This window comes from Cricetulus griseus, chromosome 7 (assembly GCF_003668045.3).
Source record: "Cricetulus griseus strain 17A/GY chromosome 7, alternate assembly CriGri-PICRH-1.0, whole genome shotgun sequence".
NCBI lineage: Eukaryota > Metazoa > Chordata > Mammalia > Rodentia > Cricetidae > Cricetulus > Cricetulus griseus.
In genome coordinates this window covers 108,088,235-108,100,895 of record NC_048600.1, presented here as the reverse complement: position 1 = coordinate 108,100,895, position 12,661 = coordinate 108,088,235, and the positions used below count along the sequence as shown (strand labels likewise).

Below are 12,661 nucleotides of genomic sequence, written 5' to 3'. Positions count from 1 at the left end.
TAGTTAGTGGTCAGCCTCCAAGGAGCCTGAAGATGAAAGGAGGGCCTGTGGGTAGCCAAAACGCAAGATGAAAGGAGCCTGGGTCTCTGAACAAATCAGAAAAGGAAAAAAAAATTTCCCAGTCTTGGGGTACTATCTTCCAGATTATCAGATAAGAGAGAAGCTAAGCGCTGTCTTTTTAATTGTGCTTTATTGAAATATAGTCTTAGAATGTAGCTCAGGTTAGCCTGGAATCTGATTTCCCTGCTTGAGCCTTCTAAGTCCTGGGATTATATGCATGGGCCACCATAACCAACCTTTACTGTTGTCTTTATTTCCTGTTTTAATTTTTTTGTCGTGTGTGTGTGTGTGTGTGTGTGTGTGTGTGTGTGTGTGTCTGTCTGTCTGTCTGTCTGTCTGTCTGTCTGTCTGTGGGCATGAGTGTGGATGTCAGACGATAACTTGTGGACATTGGTTCTCTCCTTCTACCCTGTAGGTTCCTGTTAGTGAAGTACCTTTGTAGCAAGTACCTTTACCTGCTGAGCCATCCTGATGGCTTGACACTATTATTTCTTGACCTCAATAATGAGGAGTGAAATCTAAATCCTTCCCAATAAGGAGCTGAAGGAAATAGTGGAGATTGATACTGTGAGCCCATCCCGTCCCTGACCACCTTCTTTTTAGTATGCAATGCAAAGATAGGAGAAGTGAGGTTCAGAGTCTATGCTTAATCGGGAGCTGATCCAGCTGTGAAGGAAAATGTCTCCCACACAGAGTCTTGAAAAGAGTGAGGAAATGAACCCATGACTTCATGTTTTCACAAGGCTAGTCAAGATCACGTCCACAGTCCTGAGTGGCCTAAGCAGACAGCAATATAGTCAACAACTGAACTGCCCAGACATCACCAATCTATTACAGATTTACTGTTGCGTTTATGTTGACAGACCTTTTCTCTATGGTTTGCACTGGTGATTGAACCCGGGGCCTCACTCATGCTCTGCTAAGCACAGCTCTAATTAAGCCACAACCCTGTGCACAGCAGAATGTCCTAAAACCAAACTGCAATGCTCCACTATGGGGGCTTGAAACTCCCTCACCATTTGCAGAGTTTTGTTTCTGAGCAGGAGACTGGAATCAATGACATATTATTAAGACTATTTAAAAACCACATCCAAACATTACATCAGAACTTAAAGAATTCTTTCCAGGGTCAAATTCAACCAAAGAACAGATTGCTGCACTGCATGCTGCTCTTTCTAAACTGCAGTGTGTGTGGGGGGGTGGGTGGGCTTATGTCTTTCAGAAATCTGCCATCTACTGACCTTGCACACTTGAGAAGTGAGGGTGGATTGTCGGAGAGACACGGCTGCGTGGATTCCTGATTGGTCTGAATCCAAAACCATCTGACAGAGCCACTAAATATTCGTTGCCATTTCTAATGACCTATAATTGTGGCTTGGGGTTTTCTAATTCAGTACAAATAGGAGTAAGAAAAGAAAGTGACAGGATTCAAAAACCCTTATGGTTCCCTATAACTGCTGTGTCTTCTCCCTCATTAATATGGGGTAATTTTTCCTCTTGTTGCTTTTAAAATGTTGCATTTCTTTATTTTGGAAATAAATGCTTTTAAAGTTGGTTTAAACTTGGTGGTTGGTGAGCTCAATGCTGGTTAAGGAACTGCTAATATTAATAGTGTAGAAAACAAGGCCAGGTGGTGGTGGTGGTGGTGGTGGTGGTGGTGGTGGTGGTGGTGGTGGTGGTGCACACCTTTAATCCCAGCACTTGGGAGGCAGAGTCAGGTGGATCTTTGTGAGTTGAAAGCCAGCCTGGTCTACAGAGCAAGTGCCAGGATAGGCTCCAAAGCTACACAGAGAAACCCTGTCTTGAAAAAAAAAATTGTAGAAAACAGGTGAGTGTGGAGGCCCACCCCTCTCATCTTGGCCCTCAGGAGGCAGAGACAGGTGGATCTCTTGAGTTTCAGGACAGCTGGATCTATGTAGAGATTTCCAGGCCAGTCACAGTGATGTAGCAAGACCCTGCCAAGGGCAGGGGGCAGGGAGGGCATTGAGAGGCAAAGAGGGAGGAGTGACAAGAGAGAGGAGAAAGAGTAAAGGATGAAAACCAGGATGTAGAGATGCACATTTATAATCCTAGCACTTGGGAGATGGAGGTGGAAGGATCAGGAAGAGATCAAGGCTAGCCTCAGCTAGTTACCTCATGAGTTCAAGGCCACCCTCAGCTACAAGGAAACTCCCCCCCCCCCAAAAAAAAAAGTGTGTTCAAAGGCTTCCCAGCTTACTCCCTGGGCTGCTGCATTCCACAGTGATAAGGAAATTCCAGTGAGGAATCCTGGTGGCCTTTAAGATCTCCCAGCCTGGCTCACCGTGTACAAGCATACTGTACAGCTGGGCCCACACTCTCCATGGCTTCTGCTGGAAGGAGATACTCAACATCCCAAATGCTGCACTTGCACAGGGGAGGTGCAAGGCATTCCTATTTGACTTGAGGACCCCAGCCCAGTGCTTCTCCCCAAAGCCTTTTGTCTAAGATGGTTCATGGCTCCCTCCCCCAGGCTCTCTTTCACCTAACAGTCTCAACAAGTTAGCAATCGCCCCGTGGAGGCATCTTCACAATTTTCACAACCAAACTCCTCTGGCTATGGGGGTCCTCAACTGCACTCTAGAGGTGAGGTCCAGAGTCATGGAAAGAGCTTTCTAGTTCTAAGATCAAAATTTCTCCATCATGATCTCTCATCCAAGCTGTGACCTCCTTGCTCTGCCCTTCATTGCCTGCAAATGCCAGCCACCATCTCCAGCTCTGCTCCTCTCCCAGCATCCCCCCTCCAGTCCCCCTCCTGCCCCTAATCTTTCTGGAAAAGTCAGCAGCTGCATGGTCTTCCCAGGGTGTTTGAGCTTTTGGACCCTTGTGTAATGGTCCCCTCCCACAAAGGGACCCGACCCCCCAGCCATCCCTCAGCTCCTGCGGCTGGAGGCGGGCTGGTGCCACGTCCTGCAGAGCACTGGTGGCCTGCCAATGCTGCTGGCCCTCCCTTCCCAGTGGCGCAAGGCCTGGGTGTGTCCTGCCCAGCATGGACCCTGCTCCAGAGCAGTGTGAGGAGACAGTCCCCTCCCCTGTCTCCTATGGTTGCCATGCTCCCTCAGGCCCCACTCTCAGGGTGTTTCAAAGACTCTCCCGAGATACCACCTCTGCCCACCTGACACTCCACAGGGAGCTGGCTGATGATGGGGGACAGGGAGGCAGCTTGAGGGATTTGGGAAGGAGTAAAGGAGGAAGGGGGAATGGTACAAATACATTTTAATTAAATAAAGGAAAATAATAACCATAGGGAGAGGGTAGACAGATGGCACTGGGAGCCTGGGAGAGGCTCCATCCTACTCCAGTCTCTCCTAGCGCCTTGCCTAGTGGGTATTGAATGCTCAGAGAATACTGGAGAACTCCATAGGCTCCGGGCTCAGACCCCCATTTCAAATCCCAGTCTCTCCTTTTCCCTGCCATGCGATCTAAGGCAGGTTTCTTTCCTTCTCTGTGCTGCTCTCACTTGTCCTGTCTCTAAAATGGGGAGAACGATCCTTTCATTTTATGGAAATGTAACTCTCCTAGGTCCAGTCCAGTGCCAGGTGTGCAGTTGCCCCCCCTCTGGGAACAAACTCTTCTAACCTGCCTGGTCCCAGTCAGCATCCTCGCCCTGGGGCCTGCTCTCATCCCTCTTTCTTCTCCCAAGAACTCGAGTACCCCTTGTTTCTCTCAGCTCCAGCAAAGGTGCTCTGAGATCTAAGGAAAGACTTGGGAGGAGGAGGCAGGAGGATCAGGAGGTCAAAGTCATCTGTGGCTATGCAGTTAGTTTGATGCCAGGCTGAGTCACATGAGACTTTGTCTCAAAAACAAACAAGCAAGCAAACAACCAAATGAGATTGGGAGGTGACTCAGTGCCTACTTCATGAGCATAAGGCCCTGGGCAGAGGAAGAGTAGAGAGAGGTGGAATGCCCCAAACTTGCTGGCCCTCTGTCTAGTCAGTCAGTGAGGCCCAGGGTAATGAGAGTCTGTTTCTGCCTCCAAAAATAAGATAGAGTGATGGAAAAAGGGAAAGCAGATCGACCCCAGATGCTCTTTGGGAGGCCAGTACGGGACTAATCCAGCTCCCTGATCATGGATGCCAATGGGGAGGCCACTGCACTCCTGGGAGCCTCTGGAGGTGGACTGGCGTTTTGCCCTGGTGGGTGGGTGGGACTTCGAGAGCCCATCCCACTTGAAGGGATTCGCTCTGTCTCTGAACACATGGGGAGGGGCCTAGACCCAGCACAGGAAGATTTGGTGGACTTGGTGGAGCCCCGGTTGGGGGCCCTACCCTGCCTGGGGAGTGGCGGGTGGATGGGGTGGGGGGTAGGTTGGAGGTGGGGGAGAAGGAATGGGGGTGAGGGGAGGGAGAGGGGAAGTACATGTGAAACAAGCCTGTTCCCTAACTTGAATTAATAATAATAATAATAATAATAATAATAATAATAATAATAAGAGAAAAAATAATCAAAAAAAAGATAGAGTGATAGAAGACACCCAGTGTCAACCTCCTGCCTTCACGTGTGCACACGCGCGCGCACACACACACCACACACACACACACACACACACACACACACCAGTGTCCATACACCCCTGCTCCCACATGTACACACGCACCTGCACTTACATGTGCATACACACAATCCTAGGGAAAGATTGTCTTCCACCGCATATAACAGGCCAGCCAAGACATATGACCCATTTCAGAAACGCCCCAATCAAAAAGCTCTAGAATGAACTCCGGGCTTTCAGGGAGGAGCTCTGCCCTCTAGTCACCTGGCTCTGTCACCAAACATCCTCGAGACTGAACCTCCCTGAGCCTCCCTTTCCAGTTCCATGCGCGGGGGGGGGGGGGGGGATGCTTCCCATCCAGCCTCCCTCCTGGGGTTGTCTGGGGGTTCAGCTGTATAGACTGGTGCCCAGTGCTTGGTAAACCTAGACAAGGTGGAGAACTTTCAGGCCTGGTTATCATAGGGATGGGAGGGGAGAGTGGACCAGGCCTTCAGGCGTCTGTGCTGAGGCTGTGCCAAGGGTGTAGTCAGTAGGCTGTGGACTGGACAGCGAGCTGTTCGGAGACGGGGTTGACTGGGTGAAATCTTAGAACCAAGCTTTGTGCAGGCACTCGGGCCTTCTGCTTGCCGTGGCCTGCCTGCCACCTGCTCTCCCTCCCGCTTTCTCCCGAGGCATCTTCAAATGCCTACCTTGCGGGCGGGTGCAGGAACCCACACTGGATCCTGATGCCCTGAGGCCCTGCCAAGTCTGGCTGTGGCTATAATTCCCCTCCCTTCAATCCTCTGAACTCCAGCCCAGGAGAATTAGGCATTTCCTAATATTAGTCATGATTCCTTCAGCCACAAGTGCCAACAGCCTAGCGCAAAGTGGCTTAAGCAGAAAATTAAAGCTATTTGGCTTATTTTACCAGAAAGGCCAGTGTGCCAGGCTCTGAGGGCTGGGAGGTTATCAGGAAGTGGTTTCTGCCTCTCTTGGTTTTGCTCTTCTCTGTGGCGATGGCTTTTGTCCTGCACAGTTTGGCTTCATGAGAGAGGTACTCAGACAGCCTCCTTAGCCTATTTTCTAAGAGAGTAACAATCCCAGGAGAAAAACAAAACCTCTTTCATAATCATTTCACAAAGGGGGGGGAAATCCCGAAGACTGACCCACATTGAGCTGGCTTAAGTCGTATGTCCTTCTCTCAACCAGTGACCACAGCCAAGCAGATGAAGAACACTGGCTGACTTGGGCAGATGCCCACACTAGCAGCATGTGGAGAGTGGGGGAGGGCTGGTTCCCCAAAATAAAATCTGGATGGCTTTTCTGGAGTAGAGAAGAATGAGTGCTAAGGCAGGCAGAAACAATGGGTGTCTGAAACACCCCACCCCTTGGCTGCTAGAATGTACACCCAATGAGCTCTTTCCATACACATCCCTTTAGAAGCTCTTCTGTCACCATTTTATCTTTCTTTTTATTTGGAAAAACTTTCACATTTATAGAAAAGTTCCCAAAACAGTGCAAAGCACTTTTCTCTTTAGCAGCCTTGGGAGTGAACTGCTACCACGGTGTCTCAGCGCTCTTGCGCACCTTAGTGTGCAGACCTTAGATGGCATCCTCCCAAGTCACCAGGAAGCTGCAGAGAAAATCTACAGTGTTATAATTCATGCACATTTTGCCGTTTGCCACAGTAATGTCCTGTGTAGCAGAAAGACCTACTTGGTGGCTTTGCTCTTGTCCTCAGTTTTTTTTTTTCCCCTTGACACACATGAATGTTTGTATTGCTGTGATAAATAGACGGCCAACGAAACCTTAGCAGGAAAGGGTTTATTTCATCCTGTGTTTCAGTCCATGGTTGAGGGGAGTCAGGCAGCAACCCAAGCAGGAGCAGATGCAGGAACGCTGGAGCAAAGCTGCCTCTAGACTTTTCTTACACAGCCTAGGCCAACCTGCCTAGGAATGGCACCACCCACTGTGGCCTGGGCCCTCCTGATCAACCACTAATCAAGAAAATGCCCCCACAGACATGCTCTCAGACATGCCAGTCTGATGGAGGCCATTCCACATTTGAGGTTTCTTCTTCCCAGGTGTATGGGTTTGCAAGATGGCAGACCATGATTCCACACAGTGTCTTTTAATGCGCGTTTGTCTGATATGTCTCCAGTTATGAATGTGGGCCAGGAACCTCACAGAAGTGACACTGCTCTTCTCACCAACTTCCGACATATTACTGTCTCTGTTGACTGAGTCTGACTGAGGGAATGTCTACCAGGTTTACCCTGTGACCATCAGCTCAATCCTTTTCTCATTGTAATTCAATGCATTTTGTGGGCAGGAACTGTGAGCCATGTAGCCTCATTCTTTATCCACTTGCATCTGTTGGCTTTGACATCCATTGACCCCTTTGACTGAAACACTTTAATATGACAATCAGATGCCTAACTATGCACTATGGCCTGGGGAGGGAGGCGCGCTTGTCAGCAACAGAAATCTTCTTCTTCGAAGAGAGGAGGCTGAAAGTCTGAATTCAGGGTACTGGTGATGCTCAGGCAGGCCTTCTTCCCTTCTCCTGTGGTAGGAGGACAGCTAAAGGGAAGCATCCTGTCATAAAGGCGTGGTAATGCTACTTACTTCAGGGAGGCCACGAAGCAGTCAGCGGAGCAAGCAAAGGGGTGAAGACTGTGCCCTTCAAAGACACAACAGAGCTCAGTGATCAGAGCACTCGCTGTTCTCGAAGCACACACATGTACACGTGTGAATGGCTGTGAATGCAGACCCACGTGTACACGTGTGAATGGCTGTGTGTGAATAGCTTTGTGTGTGCATGTGCACACCATGCATATTGCCTGTTGCCTGCAGAAGCTAGAAGAGGTTGGGCAGACACAGCAGAGGGCTGCCATCTGCACGTGGAGAGATCGGCTCTGCCAGCACTTTGAATCTGGATTTCTGGTCTCTAGAAAAACAAGTGTCTGTCATTTCAGCTGCCTGGACTGTGATGTTTCATTACAGCAGTCCAGGCTGCCTGAGGCGGCCCCATTATTCTCTGAGTAGTTTCCTTTGTGGGATAGTTGTACACTGTGTGAAGCTGTGTCACTGTGATTGGTTTAATAAAGAGCCGAAAAGCCAATAGCCAGGCAGGACTTCTGGGGACACAGAGGACTCTGGGAAGAAGAAGGGTGGAGTTGCCAGCCAAACAGAGAGGAAACAGGAGATGAAGGAGAGACAATATCACATGACAGGATGTAGATTAATAGAAATGGGTTAACTAAGATTATAAGAGCAAATTAAAAACAAGCCTAAGCTATAGGCTGAACTTTCATAATAAGAAGTCTCCATGTCATGACTTGTGAGCTGGAAGCCCAAAGAAAAATCCAACTACAAATGGCCCTGCTGTTCAGCAGAGCCCTTGAGCAGCTGGTGTGCTAGGTAAAAACACCTCTGGTTTGGACTCAGGAAATTCCCAGAGATGGGGTGGTAAACAGAGCTCCTACCACCCAGTACCACAGTCATGAAGCTAGGCCCTCAGGAAACCAAGGAGCCAGCAGCAAGAGTCACACAGTGGCTGTTTAGCAGCTTAAGGTTTGGCAAATGCAAGCACTGAGTAAGGTCAGGTCCAGACTGAGAAAACCTCTGAACAGATATAGTATGTTTAAAAATGTACTTAGATACCAAAGAAAGAAAAGAAAATGGGCATAGACAGTCATAGAAAAAACTAGTTTAAAAATAATAATGTGAAGTCTTTAAAGAGAGAACAAAGTAATATAGAAAGAATAAGGCATGTAGGATGGGAAATACACAGAACATCTGGATCTTGTATGGTGCTTTGTTGACTTTGAATTTTTGAGATTTTAATGTACAAAAACAGTAGCTGCTGAGAGACATTGGATTATGGAAACTTCTAAATTAAACCAACCTATATATTTTAAGAATGTTTTAACTTCAAAATGGAAGTCAAAGAATATGTTATACTGGGGGAGAGGTTGTATCCTCTCCTGTGGAAACAAAGAGTTATGGTTCTCTTCAAAATTAATAAAGATAAGATTTGATCAGGGATGAGCGTTGGTGGCTCATGCCTTTAATCCCAGCACTCGGGAGACAGAGACAGGCAGATCTCTGTGAATTCAAGGCCAGCCTGGTCTACAGAGCAAGTTCTAAGACAGGCTCCAAAACAATACAGAGAAACCCTGTCTTGAAAAACCAAAAAAAGGCTGAGCGTTGTATAGTAAGAAATTACCAATACAGAGTCAGGTAGAAATATAAGGGTATTTAATAGGGAAAAGCCTTACTTACAGAGCGAACCAGCCAGCCGGTGGTAGTCTGTACAGCAAGAAGCAAAGAGAAAGAGAAACCGAAAACGCAGTCCCCCTACTCACTCTGACCACGCCCTCACAAGCCCTCAGGTACTCTTGTAGCCAGCCCCTAAGAAGGCGTGGCTACAGCTTCCCCTACAATTCCCCTTTTAGTCTAAAAGAGGATTAAAACTTAACAGTATAAAGGTAAAATATAAGAAGATAACTATCTATTTTAACTAAACCCTAAAGTCATAAACAATAGGAAGCTATTCCTAACTAGGTATATACACTATCCTAAGTGACAACAATGGGGAAAGGGGGCGTAGCATTTTCCAAGTTACTTCCTGCTGAAATGGGACGATGATAGTCATGTGGGGTCCTGTAGAAAGAAAATGTTAGTATCCAGTCCATGTTAGATGGGATTCACTTGATTGAAGATCTCGCTTGAAATCCTCAACTTGATTGAAGTCAGTACCCGAACCTCTGGCCAGAGTGTCAGTTGAAATGGAGCAAGTTGGATCCAGTGCAGTCGAGGAGATGTGGCCCATTTTCTTTCCAGGGTGTCCAGGGATTGCTGTCAGGCAGGTCTTCATTGGCTGTGTGGGACTCAAACATAAACAGTTAGCAGAGAAATGTTTGCTTGTGTATGTACACATGCTAGGGAATGCAACCATGAGAGCATAACAATTATGAAAGGGTGTACACCTTGAGAGAAAGATCCAAGAAAAGACAAAGACAGTCCCCAAATTCTTCTTTTATTCTGTATTACATCAATTGGCTTCTTGATACAATACAGAAACACTAAAGCTTAGTTAAATAATGTGCTTGGATTTTAGAGGAGGAAAGCCAAATCCACCTCTAAGTCCAGCATTGGTTTAATTGAATAGGGACTAGGAAATAAAGAGAAATAGAGTTTTTTGAGAGACAGCTGTAAAGTTTACCGTATGGCACATTCCTTCTATTTGATGGTTATAGCTACCTTTTCTTCTTAAGTATCTACCCATGCAGTGTCTTTTGCCTTCTGAAGATGAGTTTTCCTGTGAAGATAAAAGCAAAACACTTCCCTTTCCTTTGGGAGGTTTCTATTTAGTTTATAAGATATACCTTAGTAGAATACCTGTCATTTGTCCTCGTTGAGAGGTTTTTCCTTTTCCAGTCGAATCTTGATCAACTTTGATGGTATCCAAAGTTTTTCTTCTCCTGTAGAAACCAATGCAAAACCCCTACCCCAACGTAATACATGTCCTGGTTTCCATGCAGAGGTTAGTACATCTTTGAAGTATACTGGCTGATTGAGTTCAGCAGTTTTTTCCGTAGTCCAGTGTCTTTCTGCAGCTGTTTGTCCTTTTTCATTGGCATTAAGAAAGTTTAGTGTTAATAAAGCATTATGCAACCTATGTTTGGGGGGTTTAGTCTTCCAAGCTTGTTTGTTGAGCATCTCCTTAAGTGTTCTATTAGATCTCTCAACCACTGCTTGTCCTGTAGGATTGTGTGGTATACCAGTAACATGCTTTATGTTATAATATTTGAAAAATTGTTCCAATTTCGTAGAGACATATGCTGGAGCATTGTCAGTTTTTATTTGTGCAGGTATACCCATAACTGCCATCACCTCTAGCAGGTGTATAATAACAGAATCAGCTTTTTCAGAGTTAAGAGCAGTAGCCCATTGGAACCCTGAGAATGTGTCTATGGTATGATGCACATATTTCAAATTTCCAAACTCTGCAAAGTGAAAGACATCCATCTGCCAAACCTCATTTCTCCGAATGCCCTTAGGATTACAACCTGCTGGCAATGGAGTTTGATTATAAAAGGAACAAGTAGGACAGTTTTTCACTATCTCCTTGGCTTGTTGCCAAGTGATAGAGAAGTCCTTTTTCAAACCTTTGCTATTTACATGATGTTTCTTATGAAATTCTGAGGCTTCTAGCACACTTCCAATTAATAAACAATCAATCTCATCATTGCCTTGTGCTAGTGGGCCAGGCAGACCCGTATGGGATCTGATATGTGTAATATACATAGGATTACTTCTGTTTCTGATAGTTTCCTGTAATTGTAAAAACAGAGAAGTTAATTCTGTATTATCAGGAACAAATTCTGCAGTCTCAATATGTAACACGACTCTCTCTGCATACTGAGAATCAGTAACTATATTAAGAGGTTCTGTAAAATCCTTAAGTACCATGAGAATTGCATATAATTCTGCCTTCTGTACAGATGTATATGGACTTTGAACTACTTTACTTACCTCACCTGCTTTATAACCTGCCTTACCTGATTTGTTGGCATCAGTGTAGAAGGTAAGAACTCCAGAAATGGGAGTTTGTCTTACAATACGTGGAAGAATCCAGACTGTCTTTTTTATGAATTTAATTCTGTCAGTTTTGGGATAGTTGTTGCTAATTGTTCCCAAAAAGTCAGTAAGAGCTATTTGCCAATATTCATTATCTTTCCATAAGGAAGAAATTTCTTCATTAGTTAAAGGTACTATAATTTCTGCTGGATCTTTTCCAGTCAGCTGGCGAAGTCTTAATTTACCCTTTAAAATCAAATCAGAAATCTTTTCTATATATGTCTTTAACTTTTTATTCTGTTTATGTGGCAGAAATATCCATTCCAATATAGTGTCTTCCCTCTGCATCAGAATTCCAGAAGGGTATTCTCTGGATGGCAAGATAACCAGAATACAGTCTAAATTAAGGTTTATCCGATCTACATGTGCATTCAATATTCTGTTTTCTACCCATTGTAACTCTTTTTCTGCCTCATCAGATAATATTCTAGGACTGTTTAGGTCCTTATCACCTTTAAGGGCCATTTTTAAATGCTTTAAGTCATGTCCTTCTACACCAATAATTGTCTGTAATTGAGAAATTTCCCCTAATAATTTCTGAAGAGAATTAAGAGTTTGATACCGATCTCTCCTAATTTGTACCTTTTGAGGTCTGATTCTCTGTAAGTCTATCTTGTAACCTAAATAGTTAATAGAATTTCCTCTTTGTATCTTTTCTGGTGCAATCTGTAATCCCCAACGAGGCAGAACTTCCTTCACCATTTCAAACATACGTTCCAAAGTTTCCTTATTAGAATCTGATAAAAGAATATCATCCATGTAATGATAAACAAGAGATTGTGGAAATTTCTTACGAATTATTCCCAAAGGTTGCTGTACAAAGTGTTGACACAAAGTAGGGCTATTTAGCATTCCTTGTGGCAAAACCCTCCATTGATATCTCCTAACTGGCTGTGAATTATTAAGAGTTGGTACAGTAAATGCAAATTTTTCTCTATCATTTTCCTGTAACGGTATTGTGAAAAAACAGTCTTTTAGATCAATGACTATGATAGGCCATCCTTTAGGTATTAAGGAAGGTAATGGCATTCCAGGTTGCAGAGAGCCCATTGGTTGAATTACCTTATTTATAGCTCTCAGGTCTGTCAGCATTCTCCACTTACCTGACTTCTTTTTGATGACAAATACAGGAGAATTCCAAGGACTGGTAGATTCCTCTATATGTCCAGCATCTAGCTGTTCCTGTACTAACTTTTCTAAAGCCTCTAGCTTCTCAGAGGTCATAGGCCATTGTCCTACCCAAACTGGTTCATCTGTAAGCCACTTCAATGGCAGGGCCTTTGGCTCCTCTGAAGGTCCATCATTTGTACCTAGTTTCTGTACAGCATGGATGGTTGGTAACCGTTTTCCATAGCGTCTTACCAGATCTTTTTCATAATTTGTATCTGACACTGGAGGAATATTAATCTGAGTATTCCATTGCTGTAAGAGATCACGACCCCAGAGATTTATAGCTATATCTGC

The 12,661-nt window shown here is 45.2% G+C and overlaps 1 protein-coding gene across 1 annotated transcript in view; it reads left to right on the top strand.

Moving 5' to 3' along the window:
- Positions 1–2,637: 2,637 nt before the first annotated feature.
- The window catches only part of LOC113836553 (transmembrane protein 92-like), a 66,027-nt gene continuing 56,003 nt past the window's right edge, over positions 2,638–12,661 (top strand). Inside the window, exons 1-2 of the mRNA XM_027424097.2 lie at positions 2,638–2,664; positions 2,929–3,051. Coding sequence (XP_027279898.2) covers positions 2,638–2,664; positions 2,929–3,051 — 150 coding nt within the window. The remainder of the gene's footprint in view (positions 2,665–2,928; positions 3,052–12,661) is intronic.